Raw genomic sequence first — 20,419 nt, forward strand, 5'->3', positions numbered from 1 at the left:
TTGTCAGTTTATCCTGTTGATGTCTATAGTAGACCCCCAACAAAATTACACCACCTTGTTTTTAAGCTCTATACATAATCTCATCTGAACAGCCTGTTAAGTCCTCCTCCCTCACCAATAAAGTGATAGACAACAATAACCAGTGTTGAACTCCCCTTCCTCTTTTACATTAACCTGTCACCATTTGAAACTTCTATATTACATAATGTTGAGTCATCATATATCAGCCATTACAAAAATATCACATTCCAATGTACTGATCAATGCTCTAAGTTAGTCTCTCTTACCAGTCCCTTTGCATTAAACTAGATGCTGTTTAGTTTTCCAGTCCTCCCATGTGCTATATCACACCCATGCCTACTTGACTGAAGTACTTCCTCTTCCAGATGGAAATGTAACCCACCCTCAACTTTACATGTACTCTGCGTCCTTACCAAACTTGCTTAAAAGCCGTCCACACCATTAACTATTTTTAGTTTAACAATACAGCAAGGAATAGGTCCTTTCGGCCTCTCAAACCACAGCACTCTAGTAAAACCCACAATCCCATTTACCTTTAACCTAATCATGGGACAATTTACAATGACCAATTAATCTACCTAGTAGGTCTTTGGACTGCAGAGAAAACGGGAGCACCCGGGGAAAACCCACGTATTCCATGGGGAGGACGTACAGAAACACCTTACAGAACAGTGCCAGAACTGAACTCCAAATTCTGGAACCGCCCAAGCTGCAAAGCATTGCGCAAAGTACTATGCTACTGTGGCACCCACTGTATTACACTGTCCTAACAGGAACTTCCACTTTACCTGATTCCATTCTGTACCACACGATTTTTACATGTTCTCCAACATCCACAGGCATGGTTACACTCGAAGATGAGTGGTGGTTCCAGCATATTGAATTCCGGAAGAAGCCGCCCATCCTTAAAATACAAACCATGACAACTGTCAGATTCACTGCGTTGAGCTTAAACTCTGTAAAACTGAGAAGAACATTAACTGCTTAAAACACCTTTCACATTCGACTGAATAAGGACCAGGATACTGTGATTAGAAAGATCAGTAAAAAATACATTTTATTTTCATAGCACCAATTACCAATTCCTCTTGATTTGCAGTTTTTCTAGATTTTAAAAATACCCAACCATACTCTCTAAATACTCTACACAGGACCATACTTTCTTCTCACCCACGTCATTAATATCAATATGGACCATAATGTTTGGCTGTTCACCCTCCCCTTTCAGAATGCTTAGTGCCACTGAGACATCCTTGAACCTGGCACCTGGGAGACAACACTAGAATCTCACACATATCCAAAAATGTCTGTTTATCCCCCTGACTATTGCCCCTCTCACAAATGTACGTCTATACTGTTTTCAAAATGATCACTCCTGCTATACCTAACCCTGCATTTATTGCATGTTCGTCCCACTGAATCATTAAACCTTACCATGCTCCCTCTCCTTAACTCTTGGTTGTATTATTTTGTATGTCTCATACCATCTTCAAAAGTATTTTGTGTGTGCTTCTAACAACAAGATAACTGTTTAACTCTCATGGCCTCCTCTACTGTCACGATGAAGCCACACTCAGGTTGGAGGAACAACACCTTATATACCAGCTAGGTAGCCTCCAACCTGATGGCATGAACAATGACTTCTCTAACTTCCGTTAATGCCCCTCCTCCTCTTCTTACCCCATCCCTGATATATTTAGTTTTCTCCCCCTCTCCTTTTTTCCCTCTCTTTCTGCCCATCACTCTGCCTGTTCTCCATCTCACTCTGGTGCTCCCCTCCCCCTTTCTTTCTCCCTAGGCATCCCATCCCATGATCCTTTCCCTTCTCCAGCTCTGAATCCCTTTTGCCCATCACCTTTCCAGCTCTCAGCTTCACCCCAGCCCCTCCGGTCTTCTCCTATCATTTCACATTTTTCCCTCCCCCTCCTACTTTCAAATCTCTTACTATCTTTCCTTTCAGTTAGTCATGACGAAGGGTCTCGGCCCGAAACGTCGACAGTGTTTCTCCCTATAGATACTGCCTGGCCTGCTGCATTCCACCAGCATTTTGTGTGTGTTAACTGTTTAACTTTAATGAGTTTGTTAACTAAGTTGAATGCTCCAAGTTATTCAACTGAAGAAACTGCCTCATGGTGAAAAATTAACTTTAATTAAATTTCTTTATAGCATTGAGAATTATACTGTGTTTTCCATTTACCTTTTAGAGAAACCATGCTCTGAGGGATTCTACAGACTGGGAAAAAAAATCAGTTTTCACAGCTGAAGTTATCTTGCTTACCTGGCTATACCAGCAACGTATACTTAGTTGGCCACACATGCAGGCACTGGAAGAGCAGTCATCATCACAAAAACAGTACTGTACATTGAAATGAGACAACTGGTTAGAAAGATTTCAACAGGGAAAATAAATACATTAAAAATGAAATTCTTATGTAACTAATTATTAGAATTCCTCAATGAGATAAGATGAAAACATTTAATTATTTTTTTAAAACTCTAATCTTTCTCAGACATTTCATTATCTATTAAAATGTACCAGCATCTGGTAAAAAGTTAGTTAGGCTATTGTATTTTGCATTTGAATTTTTAAATTTTACATATTTACTAATTAAGTTTATCTGGGAAATTCTATTGCATAGCATCAGGTATTTCAATAACTTTTTCCTCAGACATTTGGTTCAAATATAGCCTCAGTTCTAATTAACTTTGTCCACAATAATCTACCTTTGCAGATGATGACTGATATAAGTGACTACCACACAGTCCTTATGGAGACGAGGTCACTCTCCCCTCTATGTAGCAGTACAATAATGCTTAATGAGATAGACAGACATGATAGTTCAAAATTAGCCATCTAGATAGGAGGCTCTGTGGATCACCAAGAGAAGCAGAAATATGTTTCACTAATTTTTAGCTTCACAACCCAACATATCCCTCATTCTATTTTCAACCTAGACAACTGACAGTCATTCACTGAGAAATACAGAAAATATACCAGAAGTGGCATCTAAAACAAAGTGGCAGCCTGATAAAGCCACAATGAAAAATTTTGTGCACGCTAAACATCAAAAATAGTAGTGAGCAGACAGAGCTAATAAACCCCAAATCAATGAATCAGTCAAAAGCTCTATCATCAGGAATTGCTTCTCATCAGGAATTGTGATCACAATTAAATAGCTAATGGGAGAAGACTTAAGGATAGCTGGATCCAGCATGCAAGTGAATGTTGAGTTCCACCAGAAATGCTCAGTGGATAATACACCTTAATTTCCTCCTGAGATCCCCAACACTACAGCAAAATACGAACAATTTATTCCAATTCACTCTTCAATCTGTAATTTAAAGGTGTGCTACACACAGAAACCTGCATAAAACTATAGTAAATACAATAGTAAAAATAAACAGATGGAATTTGTCACAGTAGCTTCAAATAACCATAATTTTAAATATTATTTTACCATCATATTTCCAAAAACATTACATAGGAGCAAACATCACCAATAACCTGTCCTGATCCATCCATGTTGACACCATGGCCAAGAAAGGTCATCAGCTCACCTTTCTCAGTAACCTAAAGAAATTTTGCATGCCCCCTTTGAACATTATTTTCATTTATTCACCATAAAAAGCAACCTAGCCAGATGCATCAACGATTTGGTATGGCATTTGCTTTGCCCATGGCTACAAGAAACTGCAGACAATTGTCAATACAGCTCAGCACATTATGGAAACCAGCTATGGACTCTTTCTAGCAACACACACAAAATGCTGGTGGAATGCAGCAGGCCAGGCAGCATCTACAGGAAGAAGTACAGTCGATGTTTCAGGCCAAGTCCTTTCGTCAGGACTAACAACGGGTCTTGGCCCAAAACGTCGACTGTACTTCTTCCTACAGATGCTGCCTGGCCTGCTGCTTTCCAACAGCATTTTGTGTGTGTTGCTTGAATTTCCAGCAACTGCAGATTTCCTCGTGTTTGCTTTTTTAAATGGACTCTTTCTTCACTTATTTCTGCACTGGTAAAGCAGCAAAATAATGGAAAACCACAGCCAATACAGGCATTCTCTTCACATTCTCCTACAATGAGGCAGAAAATATAAAAACCTTAAAGCATGTATCACCACGGTCAAGACAGCTTCTATCCCACTGATTTAACTCTATTGAATGATTTCCTAGTACGTTAATATGGACTCTTAACTTCATAATCTACTTCATTATGACCTTGAAACAGATTGTATACTTGCAGCGTACGTTCTCTGTAACTCTAATACTTCATTAGTCATATAGTTGTACAGTACAGACACAATCCCTTCAGCCCATCTAGCCAAACTGTTATTCGATTTATTCCCTTTGACCCACACCTGAACCATAGCCCTCCATACTCTTCCCAACCATGCACACAACACTCCAAATATGGCTCAACAAAACCTTATACAACTTCAAGTATAGAGGCTAGTGCAACACTATTACAGCTTGGGCATCGGAGATCAGATTACAATCCCAGCGCCCTCCGTAAGAAGTCTGTACATCCTCCCTATGAAATGCGTGGGTTTTCTCTATGTCGTCTGGTTTCCTCCCATAGTTAAAAGACATACTGGTCATTGTAAATTGTGATTAAATCGGGAGGTTGCTGGGCAGCACGGCTCGAAGGCCCTATTCCAGGCTGAATCTTTAAATAAATAAATGTACTATCCGAACTCCTGTACTCAATACTTTGAATTATGAAGCCCAATGTGCCAAAAGCTCTCTTTCAACTCCATCTTCCTGTGACATTACTTTCAAGGCATTATGGCTCTGTATTCCCAGATCCCTCTGTTCTATTACATTCTTCGGCGCCCCATTATTCATTGTGTACACTTATTATTTGACCCTGTACTATCTGATGCGCCATTCTAATGAATCAACCTGTTTGAATAGTATGCAAAACAAGCTTTTCCACTGTACCTTAGTATCAACTCAAGTCACTTTTTATTGTCATTTCGACCATAACTGCTGGTACAGTACATAATAAAAATGAGACATTTTTTCAGGACCGTGGTGTTACATGACACAGTACAAAAACTAGACTAAACCACGTAAAAGACAACACAGAGAGAAAAAAAAATAACTACACTAGACTACAGACCTACCCAGGACTGCATAAAGTGCACAAAACAGTGCAGGCATTACAATAAATAATAAACAAGACAATAGGCATAGTAGAGGGCAGTAAGTTGGTGTCAGTCCAGGCTTTGGATATTGAGGAGTATGATAGCTTGGGAGAAGAAACTGTTACATAGACCTCACTATCTACTGCAGGGTCTTGTGATCCGAGGTGGTGCAATTTCCGAACCAGGCAGTGATGCAGCTGCTCAGGACACTCTCAATACAACCCCTGTAGAATGTGATGAATATGGGGGGTTGGGAGATGACTTTCCTCAGCTGTCGCAGAAAGTTGAAACGCTGCTGGGCTTTCTTTGCTATGGAGCTGGTGTTGAGATTCTCCGCCAGGTGAACACCAAGAAATTTGGTGATCTTAACGATCTCTACCGAGGAACCATCGATGTTCAGCGGGGAGTGGTTGCTCTGTGTCCTCCTGAAGTCAACAATCGTCTCTTTTGTTTTGTTCACATTCAGAGACAGGTTGTTGGCTCTGCTCCAGTTCGTTAGCCACTGCACCTCCTCTTTGTAAGCTGACTCGTTGTTCTTGCTGATGAGACCCACCACGGTTGTGTCATCGGCAAACTTGATGATGTGGGTTGAGCTGTGTGTTGCAGCAGAGTCGGGGGTCAGCAGAGTGAACAGCAGTGGACTGAGCACACAGCCCTGGGGGGCCCCCGTGCTCAGTGTGATGGCGTTGGAGATGCTGCTCCCGATCTGGACTGACTGAGATCTCCCAGTCAGGAAGTCTAGGATCCAGTTGCAGAGGGAGGTGTTCAGGCCCAGTAGGCTCAGCTTTCCAATCAGTTTCTGAGGGATGATTGTGTTGAATGCTGAACTGAAGTCTATGAACAGCATTCAAACATATGTGTCTTTTTTGTCCGGGTGGGTTAGGGCCAGGTGGAGGGTGGTGGTAATGATATCATCTGTTGAGTGATTGAGACGGTAGGCAAACTGCAGTGGGTCCAGTGAGGGGGGCAAGCAGGGTCTTCATATACCTCATGATGAGACTCTCAAAACACTTCATGATGATGGATGTAAGTGCAATGGGATGGTAGTCATTTAGGCAGGACACTGAAGACTTCTTCGGCATGGGGACGATGATGGTGGCCTTCAAGCATGTTGGAATAGTGGCGCTGCTCAGGGGGATGTTGAAGATGTCAGTGAGAACATCTGCTAGCTGGTCTGCACATCCTCTGAGCACTCTATCAGGAATGTTGTCTGGTCCAGCAGCCTTCCGTGGGTTGACCCCACACAGGGTTCTTTTCACATTGGCCACAGTGAGACACAGCACCTGGTCATTTGTAGGAGGGGTGGACTTCCTCGCCGTCACGTCATTTTCCACCTCAAAACAGGCGTAGAAGTTATTCAGCGCATCTGGGAGGGAGGCATCACCCGCAGAGTCAGGTGATGTTGTCCTGTAATTGGTGATGTCCTGGATGCCCATAATAATACATAATTATACATAATAATAAAATAATTTACCATTAGCCACAAATCTTTAGGTGGCCTCTACCATAGGATGACACTTAATTTTCTGTAATTGTTATGATCCATTTCTGAAAATATTTTGAATATCAATTTCTATTGCACTCCCTACCCTAACGTTTTAAGAATACAAAACTTAGAACTCGCTACTAGCTATTCCACCATGAACCGACTTATCCTGCCAGTGTGAAAATGTCTTCCAAAAGAAAATAAAAGACTAGAATTTCATCTTGAAAGATCTTTAAATCCACTGCACAGCTATGCATGATGCAGGAAAAGAGGTAACAGTTTTCCCCATAACAAATAATAATCAATGTGAGATGTATGTAAAAGATTGTTCAACCCTGCAATGGAGGTGGTTCTACAGACATCAAGAGCATAAAAGCTTAATAGTATTCAAACAGTAGACTGGAAAACTAAGGACCTATATATTATTTTATTTCAGACTGCTTGGAGTATTACAGTGTAACTTTGAAGAAATAATAATTCAAATTTGTGTTGATTTTATTAACAAATTGGTCCAAGGTGGTACCACTTCTGAATTAAAAAGTGATGAACATCTACTTTGTAAATCAAACAATAGTCAATCAACCTTTCTTCAAATGCATGGGATCTGAACCTTCTTTAGCTGAGATAATAAAATCCATCTCAAAACCTCTCTACCAAAGTCAAAAATGTGCAAATGCACATGAAGTGAAAAATTCATTGTTACTTAAGTTGCATGAAATATTATTTAAAGATTTAGCTTTAACCCAATTATTGTCTTTAGCAATTAAAGTCAGCTCTGCCTAAAATTAATTAATGGAAAATAAAATTATCTTTATCCTTGTTCTGACATGATACTTGAAATCATTGCAGAGCTAAGTAGTTAAGGCACCCAACAGCAACTCCTTTACTTGCATCTTTGAAAACAGTCCTTTTCCATCTTTAATATCTTATATTTTTTCCTTTCAGGGTTCTTTTGAAGACCCTGACCTGGAGTTACACGCTGACTGCGGTTCTTTGTGGGAATGGGACCGCTCTCGGGGTTCCGCAATCGGCTGCTATTCGGCATGCCAAAGTCTCGGCCTAATATTTTGGCACGGTGTCAGAAGCTTAGGATCTCGAGTAACTGATGATGGGCGAATCAAGGATCCGTTTGTCGTTTTGGGGGGGGGGGGGGGGGGGGTCGGAACATCTGCTGTGTGCCTGGGGACCCGGGATCTTTGCAATCTCCAGGCACAGAGCTTGAAAAAAGTGACATAACGGACTTTTAACATCGTAAACCAGCAAGTTGTTTATCTCTCCTGCTTGTTGGAAAATGGTATGGAGTCACCTCTTTCTCCCTTATTGGGAGAGGGAGGGGCAGGGGGAGGGGGAGAGGGGGAGAGAGACTGCAGCATGTCAAATTATCAGGTGAACAATGTAGTTTCTGGGTTAACTGCAAGTCTGTGGTTTTGCTTTTGCTTTGCTCACGCTTGAGTGCTGGTAGCGGGTGTGTTTTATTTTTGCACATACATTTAACTGTCATTCATTCTTTGGGGTACTCCGTTTTTGTAGATGGTTGCGAAGAAAACGCATTTTCAGGATGTATATTGTATACATTTCTCTGATATTAAATATACCTTTTGAACCTTTGAAAATCAATAATTAGCTAAACTTCAGAAAATTCAGTAGGTTTCAAGCACAATCTTTAGACAGATACAATAATGACCTTCAATAGTACCAAATGTGATTTATTAAAAAAAGTCACCGTACATTTTTGCATATCAAGTAGCACCTTTGGAAAGTTTGTAACAGCAATAACTCTGATACTGAATTCTAGACTGGACCATTAAAATATTTTTTCTTCCCATGAATTTTTGTTTCAGCTACCCAAGAACACCATTGGAGCTAAGGAATCAAGTGAGAAGATGCATTACATCAACTGCTGACAGTTTATTTCCGCCATCTTTTTCATTAACATTTAATTTTCAGGAGTAAACATGGACATAACGTGCTATTATATTGGTGATCTACTAAACAAGCTGTGCAACTATTATTGCTTTTCCTTCACAGGAACTATAATGTTGAACAAATGCAGTTTCTCTAGTAAAGGTACTACAATCTATATTGTCAGGCAAGTTGATTCAGGATTTTTGACTGTGTCAAAGCAAAAACAATGCATTTCCAAGTCATGACAGTGAGACTTTAAGGAGAAGCCTAATGCCTATGTCCCTCAAGTTAGTAGAGGGTGCAAGTTTGAGAGATTTTGTTGAAGAAATCCTGATGTGCTGCATAGTGCTGATATGATGCACCAGTGAAAGACTTAACATTTAAGAGTCAAGTGGGTTTTACGTCCTAGTTTTGTAAAAACATTCACTCACATTCCACACTCTTACAGCTGGCTTGCTCTTTTAGTTTGTCCTTCCTCAATCTTCTAAGTAAATCTATCCTCTGACTGCCACCCACTTGATGCTACATTATCATGTGGCTATTTTTCCATTACCTCAATCACTTACAGTTTATCTCTGTTCACTTTCTAGTGTTGCTTGTCACACACAGACCCTTTACCACCAACAGTTTTTTCCTTACCTGAACGTTTGCCAGCTGGCAAAGGGATGTGTGATTTCAAAATCTAAGGAGTCTAGTCTTTGATCTCCACCTGCCAAAATCTAAACTTTGTTTCTACCACTGTTGTCTTGGTTCCCTTAAGAAACCATGATTTTCTTACTCGGCTGCTACTCTTGCTAAAAGGGATCACTAATCCCTTAAGTCAAAAGGTAGCAGGTTTGAATAATAATGACAACTGGTTTAACATGATCAAAAAATCTAACTGATTTAATCATTCTCTTCCATCTCCTCTACCCTTACAAGTAACATCAGATGTGAGGTACTCATGGTCTTTAGCCACAAATCATGCTTCCAGGCTAAACTTCTAAAATTAGTCCCAGCATTAGACCCATCTACAAAAATCCTCAGTAATGGCCTCTTTTTCAACTTGCATCCATAAATTTACTGCTGGTGTTCCCAAGAATCAACCCACCCCCCTCCACCTGTTTGCTGGGTCTTAGAAATTTCATTTGAAAACATGGAACTTGTTAGCACGTACATTTTGATGACAGCTTGCTTGACCTCTTTAGCCTGTAAACTATCAAACTATTATACAAGACCTAATAGTTTCTGAGTACAATTTTTCCCAAGACAATGTCTGGGAAGTTCAAAGCCACTCTTCTGTGTCCCTTACAAACCACAGACTTTGCACAATCAGCAACTCACATCTGACCTTGAGTTAAGATTTGAAATTCAACTGTGTGCCAACACACACATTCCCACTTCTGAAATACCGCCCAACATTCACCCTGTCTCACGACTGTAAACCTCAGCTGTACCTGTCTTACCTTGGGCCTTGACTATTCCTATGTATTCCCAGGCAACTCCTGTGAATTTGGAGTCAAAAACACTTCATAAACTAGAGGTCATAAAAGAAATCTGATGCTCATACACTCATACCAAATCTTGCTTATTAATCACTTTGAATTTGATCCACATGGGAACAGATTAAGCAACGCCTCGTACTTAAAATTCTCTTCCTAATTTCTCCAAGTTTTTGCCCTACCCCCCCCCCAACACTACAATTCTTTGCAACCTAAACCCTCACACGCATTCCAGAACTTCACCTCTCCATACTTCATGTCTTCAAATACCAAGGTATTTAGCTCAGGAACTGCTCCTCAAAACAGCTCTAACTGTTCACTTTTCATAATTTTAAGCTGCTGCATAAACCATATTTCTTTAAGCAATTTTTATGCCTTAATATCTCCTTAAATGTCTTTACATCAAATTTATTTAGTTGATAGGTCTTCTGAGCTTCTCGAGTTGCTATATACATGGATACATTATTATTGTTGACAGCAATGAGGAAGGAATAAATGGAAGTCACTCACCATAATGTTTATCTGGCTGGACCAGTTAATGGTAACATACTAGATGTTGATTGTGGGGAATTCAACCCCAGTAATGCTATTTACTGGTTAAGAGGTGCCAGTCAAATTTTATATTATTTGATAAAATTATTTGCTCAATGTAGTACACCAAATTGTGCGCTATAGATTTTACTTCCCACTTTTAGCTCAATTTTCAGTGATAGATGCAGAGATTCAGGGACTGCTTCATATCCGAGAAATTATAAATGGAACTGAACAGAGTCAGTCAACAGGAAATATTCTCATTTCTAACCTTATGATGAAAGCAGATCATTGGGAGAACAACACTGTATCGAGAACTCCTTTAACAAAATCTATATAAAACTCAAATGACTGGGTAAGAATTTGTTTCTATTAGTTTACTCGAAGCTGAAGAGACACAAGAGACTGCAGATGCTCTGCTCAAGGAACACAGTGGGTCAAATGGTAACTGTGGATGAAAAGGGATACTCGATGTTTCAGATCCTGATATAATTTGAAATGTCGACTATTGTATAGATGCTGCTTGACCTTTAAGTTCCTCCAGCTGCATGTATTTTGCTACAAGCTGCTGATTGATTTATGCCTTTTAACATTCTTATTATTATTTTGTCTTTTCTAAATATCAGCTGTGTCTAAGAATCACAGGGCAAATTGTACTGTCCATCTTTTGTATCCCAAAACATTAAGTCAACTTCAAACTGTGACAGAAATCACACTTAAGCCAGTCTGCTTTATTTCCCAGTTGAGAAATCATTTATATTCTGCAGGTAATGCAGATTTCTACTGAACTTAGTTTCATTGTTTGCCATGGCGGTAATTAAACGAGCTAGTGGCTTACATTAATCCCACGATTATTTAGCATGTCTCAGAAATATAACACTTTAGATCAACATTGCAGAGATTCATCTTCCTTTGGACATACCTGCAGATGTGTGATGTTCCTGTCAATGTTCATTGGAGAGGTTACACAATTTTGGGAAACATATTTATAGTCATTTGGACAAGGTTCATCATCCACTCCATTGACGCATGGAATTGGTACAGGTTCATATCCTCTACCAATATCTCTGTTTTTAAGGATCAAAAAGCAATTGTTTTTACAAAAAGAACTCTGACTAATAAACAATGTGAACAATGAAAAGAAGTGAAAATACTACCTGGAAAAACAAGATGCAGAGGATTCACACTCTGCCGAAAGACGTGATACAACAAATCACATAGCATTAACTTAAAATATCCAAGCAACACTTTTACATTTGCTGTCTATCCAGATAATGACCTGAAGCTTCATGCAACTGCACAATGATCTCTCAACTTTCATGTACTAAAGACCGTGACCTATGAAGAAAAATATGCCATAGTCTTCTCAACTACCCCATCTATTTATGTTAGTAATTTCAGAGATTCCTTTGTACATGAATGTTCCCCAGGGTCCTGCAATTTATTGTAAACTTCCATCTTAACTTCGATTTCTCAACATGCAACACCTCACACTTGTCAAGATTAAGCTCCATTTCTTGGCCTACAGTTCTAAGTTGTTTATATCCTGCCAAATCCTTTAGCAACCTTCCTCTCTACAGTCAACCAAATATACTTATCTGCACACTTACTAATCAATCCACCTACATTTTCACCCAGCTTAACATAAGGTTACAGTACCTGTAGACTCTCATGTCTACATTTTCATCAAAACTAATTATACTGATTTATCAGACAAAAGACCCAGTACTTACTTGGCCCTGCAAAACACAACTGGCCACAGAGCTCCAGTCAGAATAACATCTCTTCACCATTATCCTGTCTAAGGTCTAGATGCTTCTGAATCATATCTACCAAGTCTCCAAGATACCAATCTTCTGGACCAGCCTATCACAAGTGACCAGGCTGATAGCTGTACTGAAATTCATGTATACAGCATAAAAGTCCCCTTTTATTCCTATTCTTTGACTTCTACCAGTCAGCCAATCTTCTGTCCATGCTAATATCTATCCTGTAGTAGCATGGGCTCTCATGTGAGGCACCTTGTCAAAGGCATCCTGAATATCCAAGTAAATAACATCTGCTGATTCTCCTTCATCAATCCTGCCTGTTATCTCCTTACTATTTAAATAAAATATTCAATGCAAATACATACAATAGAGAATACAATATCACAAATAAACAAGATTTACTTTTAATGTAATTAATTTATTTTGTAGGCTTTGTCCAAAATTGCAAGTTAAGAATTAACATAATATTGGTGGTGGTGCCCAAGACAAGTTCAAATATGGTGTATGCATGTAGTGGCCTTTAATAAGGTGAATGTACAGACAGTGGTCTTTCAAACAGGAAACTCAAATACATTCATATTAAAATATGTAAAGAAAATTACAAAAGAAATAGGGAAATTTACTATATCATACCTACTAACTAGCTTCTCAACCTGGGTAAGCTTATTAGCCGATGCTTGCTTCAGTTTTTTGTTCACTTGTAATGCAACCCAGACTTGTGAATTCAGGCTTGAACATTCAAGTGGAGTCTCACCTTCCTTATTCTTAATGTTAACAGCAGCACCACGTGAAAGGAAAAGCCTAAATATGTACAATTGCAAGCAGATTTATTGCCAGAATATCCTTGAAATACAGTTCAATTGCAATTAAGTATATTTCCATGGAGAATTATTTATATAATGCATCATTCTACAAGTATTACCCATGTTATCTAGTTACAAATCAATATTTATAAACCATATAACCCTGAATTTGATTTCCCATAACTGGTTTGGTGCTTAACAAAATTTGGAGCTATTTCACCAGATTAGAAAAACTGACGTATAATGCAAGGGGACATCATTTTAAGGTGAATGGAGGAAAACATACAGGGGGTGATGTTAAAGGCAAATTCTTTACACAGAGAGTGTTGGGTACATGGAACATTCAGTCAGAAGTGATGGCAGAGGCAGACGCATTTGGGGTATTTAAGAGACTCAGGTAAACAAATGGATATTAAGAAAATGGAGGGCTATCTGAGAGGGCAGGGTCAGATTGATCTTAGAATAAGTTAAAAAGGCAGAACAACATTGTGGGCCAAAGGGACTGTACTATGCTGTAACGTTCAATATTCTACACTTTTTCAAAATGGAGTTTTTCTGCACCAAGAATTGTAAAAGTATAGAACAGTGGCTCTAGTGATGAATGAGTCTTGGGAGTTATTCTTCAAATAACAACTTTTATTTTCTCCCCCCCCCCCCCCCCCCCAAGCCACCAGAGATAATTTCTATGAAAATATTCCCAAAGGACTACAAAAACAGATAAACTTTGCACAGTGTAAAGTAAAGAATAGTTTCCCTGAGTGGAAAAGAAAAGAAAAAATTGGTTACTGTTGATACTTTTAGATTAGAGATAAAACTACTATGGTCTTAAGAAGTTATACTGTTATTCAATTTATCTTGTACTTCCAGAAAGGATTAGCTATGATATAATTATAAAATTAAACAGCAAACTTTGATGTATTTGGGTAAGAATAAGTGAACGTGTAATGAAGTAAGGGCCACTGCAAAGGAGACCAAATTTACTTCAAAAGGATACAATCTGCCAAAACAATGTGTTCATACCTTAGTCGTCAAACTTCTGCAAGTTATCTGACTGCAATTGCAGTACTGGTGCACAATATTACTGCAGGGACTATAAGAATGATGATCAGAAAACACACAGAATTTGGAAGAATTAATTTTTGTCCATCATAAAGCTCACTACCAATCAATGAAAAGTGCACTGGGATCTTCCCTATCCTGAATGCTGCAGTTACGTATGTTATGGGTGTGGTGAGTGTGGTCAACGAGGTGTATGCTGAAAGGGGCTACATGAAAATGTGCCACAGCTCTGGGCATGTGCAGACAGTAAAAATTAACCTTGAATTCCTATCATACAGAAACTTGCTCTGATAATTTATGTCAATATTATCGAGTTCAGAATTCACAAATATTTATTACATATACCAGTCACACACAAAAGTATTTTAATACTCACACGACACATTCATAATGATTTTCCCTTGATGCGATATGTAGAGGAGAATCACCATGCATATTCACTGCAGTCAAATCACATTTTGCATTCAGGAATATTTCAGCAATGTCCACACATCCTGAGAAAGCTGCCCAATGCAAACAAATATTCTCTTCCTGTGCCACAAAAATAGGAAGAGAACAATTTTAAAGCTTAAATTCTTTTCCAACTTCAAAGAAAGAAAACAAATTCTACAAATTCAATTATTTATCAATTTTTGGCAAAAAGTCTTAAACTGGTTCTACAAATATCATTTGAAATTAAGTACTACCAACTTTAATATTCACAACGGTATGTACGCAAGTGCAAGGTCAATAATGTACTAGGTCCATTCAGAGAGATGAAAATATTCTCTGAAGTTAAATAAACCCAGAAATGAAGTTACCTTTATAAAATAGGTTTATGTGACAAATTATGGAGTGAGAGAGACAAAGTTCAGAATCAGAATTAACATTACCGACATGTCATTAAATTTGTTAACTTTACGGCAACAGAACAATGAAATATGTTAAATAAATATAGAGAAAACAAAAAACTGAGTTACATTAAGTATGTGTGTGTATATATGTATTTTAAATAGTTAAGTTAAAATAAGTAGCACAAGATAACAGAAATAAAAATAGTGAGGTAGTATTCATAAGCTCAATGTCCTTTTAGAAATTAGGAAGGCAGAGAAGAAGCTGTTTCGGAATCGCAGAGTGTGTGCATTCAGGCTTCCTTCCCGATGGTAACAGTGTGAAGAGGGCATGTCCTAAGTGGTGGGGATCCTTAATGATGGACACCATCTTCCTAAGGCACAGCTCCTTGAAGATGGCATGGGTGTTACAGAGTTTGCTAATTTAGAACAACCAAACATAGTGTGCTGCATTAATATTAAAATTCAATCTTTACCATTTCCTTTTTTTTTGTAATTTATTTTTTAAAGTTCATCATCAAACAAACATTTCCATAAGATGTATTTCAGATATTGTACATGTATATCATAGTCATATATGCCACAAATCTCCGCATAATATTTATCTGAGGTATAAGAAGAGAGGAAAGAAAGAACAATTGAAAGCAGTAACCTACGTACAAGTAGGGAGTGATCTTTTTTTTTAAAAACAACATATTCATTGATTTGTGAGAATAAAATCAGGCTGAGAAGGTGTTCAATAGTTAAACCATTTTTCCCAGTATGAATCAAATTGTTCCAACTTATGATTAATAGATGCTGTTATCTTCTCCATTTTGTAAATGTCCATTGTAATTTCCATCCATGCATTTAAGGTTGGGCTCTCCTGTGATAACCATTTCCTAGTAAGTCTTTTTACCAGCCACCAGCAGTATATTCATTTTCAACCATTCTTGAGGTATATACCCAAAATATATGGTCTTACTTTCTAAGGGTATTTCACATTTAAAGATGTCTTGTAGGGCATTGTGTATCCTACTCCAATAGTCTTTGATAACGGAACATTCCCAGAAAATATGATAATGGCTTGCATTTTGATTTCCACAATTTCTCCAGCAAACAGGGAGGTTACTACCATAATGGGATTTCTGAGAGGGTGTAATAAAATATCTTATCAAGTTTTTCCATCCGAACTCCCTCCATTTCTGTGAACTAGTACACTTCCATTGACATCTCCATATTGTTGTAATTTCTTCCTCAGATATAATTATCCCTCTTTCCTTCTCTCATTTTGTTTTAATATATGAAGTTGAATGTGTTTTAAGATTTGACAAACCCTTATACACGTTTGAAATGATTCTACTACCGTTATCTGAATTATATGCATTTCTAAATAGCTCTATCAAACATGTGCTTGCCTTGGTTACATTTTTAACTGTCCTATTAACATATTGTTGCATCTGTAAATACCGATAACTCTCTTGTTTTTCTAATAAGCGTTTCTCTTTAAGCATTTCAAAACTGAACAGTGTTCCTTCTTTCATTATATAGTTGTCCAGTCCTTAAATCTAGCATCCAGTTTATTCGGTGTAAAATCTGAGCCATATGCACACCATTTAAGAATTGGAATATTTCCCTCTAGTTTATATTCTTTTATAATAGTTTTCCATATTTTAAGAGTCCATTTCACCCATGGGTTATCAATAGTAATTATGTACCTTTGTAGGTTGTTATCAGCCAAAATTGTCTGTCTGGGGATGGGAAGTATCCCCTCCTCAATGTTTTTCCATTGAGCGTCATATATGATGGGTTGCACCAACACGTCACAGCTCTCAACTGTGATGCAAAATAATTATTTCTAAGAGAAGATAGGCCCCATCCCCCCTTTTCCTTGGCTAATTGCAAAGTTTTGAGACAATCTCTAGGCCTTTTACTTTGCCAAAAATATCCTGATAACATTTTGTTCCATTCATTGAATTGATTTTGATTAATCTGTATTGGTAGGGTCTGAAAGAGATATAATAGTCTGGGCAGTATATTCATTTTAATAGATTCAATCCTTGAACTGAGACTAAAAAAAGGAATTAGGTTCCATCTTGTTATATCTTCCTTAATCTTTTATATATAGGCTGATACTTGCATTCTTATAATTTTGCCAAATTTTGTGGCATAATGATGCCCAAATATTTGAAAGACTCTGTTTGCCATGCCCAGGGATATCTACTTTCAATTTCTCTTGGTGGGCTATAGTTATATGAAAGTAATTGGGTTTTATCTATTTTGATCTTGTATCCTGAAACACAGTTGAGTTTGCCATATGTTTCACCTTCTACACATAAATACCAACTTTGACAAATGTTCAAAGTGACACTTGTTATTCCTACCAAGACTAAATAATTTAAATGCAAACTGCTTTATAGAGACATCCAGAAACAAAGGAAATGATCCTGCTTAAACAATTTTTAGCAGCAAAATTTTATCTTGACAAGATGAACCAAATACACAATAATGCTTCCCTCACTTTGTCCAATAGGCCAAACTGAGGGAAGAACTACAATTAAAGCATCAACAAAAATCTTCTCCAGCCACCTCTTTTTTATACAAGGTAAAGTGCCAATGTAGCAACAATATGGTCTAAACATCAGCATCCAAAGGTTTTGTGTCAATACAGACCAAATTCAATTCTAATGTATTGACTGCAACTATGGGGGAATAAAAGGCAGACTATATTTCATCAAACTTATGCTAAACTGTAACCAAATCCCATAAATCAATGTGTATTTATTAAAATATCTCAGTTAACTGTAGTCTGGCACCAGAAAAGTCATCACTATGAGCAAAGACCACATGTTTTTTTTAAAATCAGAATACAATTAATAGTTTAATTTAGATTTTCTTCACTTGTGCAACTTTAAACCAAAATTTAGGACACAACATAGCTAGAAAGCACATTAGAAACTCTCTTGTTTATGCTTCAAAATGTTAAAGCAGTTTGTTTTTCCAGATTTATCCCATTAAGTTTGTTTATGCATAAGAGATTAAGTAACTTACATTGTCCCTAATGTTGATATCAGCACCTTTTGACAGCAGCAGCTTTACAATATCTATATGCTTATATTCTGTGGCCCAAATCATGGATGTCCAACCGCCATCGTCCTTTTCAAAAAAATTAAATTATAAGTAAGTGCACAAGTGAAACAAGAACATGGAAAAGGAATAAGAACTGAACTCTGCCATCTACTGAGCATATCTAGCATTTCCAGTTTTTATTTCAAATTTTCAGCATCAGCATTAAACACATAGTAGAGAACTACAGCCTATATAGTTCATATTGAACTGTTATTCTGACTCGTCACATCGACTCGCACCTGAACTACACCCTCCATACCTCTCTTATCCATGCATTTACCCAAATCTTACACATTGTAAATGAACCTGCATACATCACTTCCTCTTTTACCACCCTAACATCCCCCCTCAAGTTCCCCTTAGATATTTCAACTTTTACCCTTAACCTATGACCTCTAGTTCTAGACTCACCCAGCCTGAGTGGAAAAGGTCTGCTTGCATTTACCTCATCTATACCACTCATAGTTTTGTATACCTCTCTCTCTACTCATTCTCCGATTTTCCAGAGGAAAAAAAGTCCTCATGTATTCACCTTTTCCCTATATCTCAGGTTCTCAAATCACAGCAACAGCCATGTAAATTTCCTCTGTACCCTTTCAATTTTATTATGCACTTTAAATTACATGATGTGGTACCAGGCTCAACATTAATACCCTTTTATTTTTAGGAAAAAACATCAATATTTTCTGGAATTTTACACCTTTTATCCTCTCACTAGTTCACAGTTATTTCACAATGAGGTCTCTGGATTGAGAACAATTTAGTACTAGCCTTTTTATCAGTTTTACTGAGGAATCTAGATGTAACACGTAGTAGGGATAAATTCATTAGAATTGACATCAATCCACAAATTTAAAAATATTAAATACATTCTTGATGTTTCATTGCATTACCTTTGAATTTCTTAAATAAACATTCAAAAAGCAGGAAAAACTGCCTCATTTTCAGTTGAGTAACAGATACTGTTCTTTTCCAATTAGTATAGAGCTAATGATGGAAGTACAAGGCATGATATTTGAGGTTGGCCATGTGAAGCACCCAGCAATGTATCCAATTAGCCTTCACAACCCTGGTAAAGCTGAGGGGAGGATAGTTGTTAAGATGTGACAATATCTTTATGGAACACTTACTCACCTGACAGTTTACATCAATTAATCCCGTTGACAGAAGATGTACAACCACATCATAATGTCCTTTCTTAGCTGCCAGATGAAGGCAAGTTGAACCTTCAACATCCTATAAAACAGGATTATAACTGATGTTAAAAAGTATATTAGAACATAAAGATACGTAGTTAGATAAATGGAGTTCTAATGCCCATATTTTGACCTCATCAACATTTAGGAATGCACAGTACAATTACCTCAAGTTAAAGTCTAAACTGCAGAGATCCATAGAAGTCTGATTTGTCAAGACTAATCCTCAGTTTCAAAGGGAAGAGTTCTCACATCACTAATTTGTTTCTCTGATACTACAAAACTAAGATAGATTTGAGTTTTGGGATTAAGTCTGTTGGCCGCAAGCTTAGACAATCTAAAAATAATTCTCAATGATTTTAGAATAAATCAATAGATACATAGACAATTATCATTTAAACCAAATAAGATGATTCATATTTCAGGAATCATTTCCAATACAAAGCCATAAGCAGAAAATTAGCACCAGTTCTGATTCATAAACTCTATGCAGTGGACAAGCCAAAAGTTATATTTTTGTTTAGACCTTTTGCTGTTTAAAAAGCAAACAGTTCAAAAATCATAAATACAAATGAGATATTTTCAATATGCCGACACAGAAGTTTAATGTATTCAGTTTCTAAAAATAAAACCTTTACTCTTTCTTCAATTGCCAACGATCATCAAACCAAGAACCCTGCTGTTTAATACATTATGATTCCACATTAATCTTAATACTGAAAACACTAAATGATCCCCAAAGTCAAAGAATAAAGGGCAGCAGTGGATAGGTGCCCCCTTTTAACAGATATTGAGCTTAAATATAACCCAAATTAACAGAATCAATTTATTTTCTAATTTATTTCAAGAGTTAAAATCATATAACTTTTGATAGTTTAAGCTTGTTGCCAATGTACTAGATCCCAATGCACAAGCTACCTTAGTTTCACAATCTTAGACAAACAAGTTAGTGGATTTCAAATTCTCTCTTTGAAAGTGAGGCTATTTTTGACAGATTTGTTTACACATCTGTGTCAAAGCTATCTGATAGTGAAGCTGGCTACCCAGAGTGAGACAGGGTTCCATTTTGCAATACCATTTGA

The 20,419-nt window shown here is 37.5% G+C and overlaps 1 protein-coding gene across 6 annotated transcripts in view; it reads right to left on the reverse strand.

The window, feature by feature from the left end:
- The window catches only part of LOC132407663 (histone-lysine N-methyltransferase EHMT1-like), a 188,174-nt gene that overhangs the window by 34,045 nt on the left and 133,710 nt on the right, over window positions 1-20,419 (reverse strand). For all 6 annotated transcript variants that reach the window (XM_059994490.1, XM_059994485.1, XM_059994484.1 and 3 more), the window contains 7 exons: window positions 19,276-19,377; window positions 18,064-18,168; window positions 14,580-14,734; window positions 12,975-13,142; window positions 11,495-11,639; window positions 2,300-2,377; window positions 810-925 (listed from right to left, as the gene is read on the reverse strand). In XM_059994490.1, the coding sequence (XP_059850473.1) occupies window positions 810-925; window positions 2,300-2,377; window positions 11,495-11,639; window positions 12,975-13,142; window positions 14,580-14,734; window positions 18,064-18,168; window positions 19,276-19,377 (869 nt within the window). The remainder of the gene's footprint in view (window positions 1-809; window positions 926-2,299; window positions 2,378-11,494; window positions 11,640-12,974; window positions 13,143-14,579; window positions 14,735-18,063; window positions 18,169-19,275; window positions 19,378-20,419) is intronic.

This window comes from Hypanus sabinus, chromosome 18 (assembly GCF_030144855.1).
Source record: "Hypanus sabinus isolate sHypSab1 chromosome 18, sHypSab1.hap1, whole genome shotgun sequence".
NCBI classification, from domain to species: Eukaryota; Metazoa; Chordata; class Chondrichthyes; order Myliobatiformes; family Dasyatidae; genus Hypanus; species Hypanus sabinus.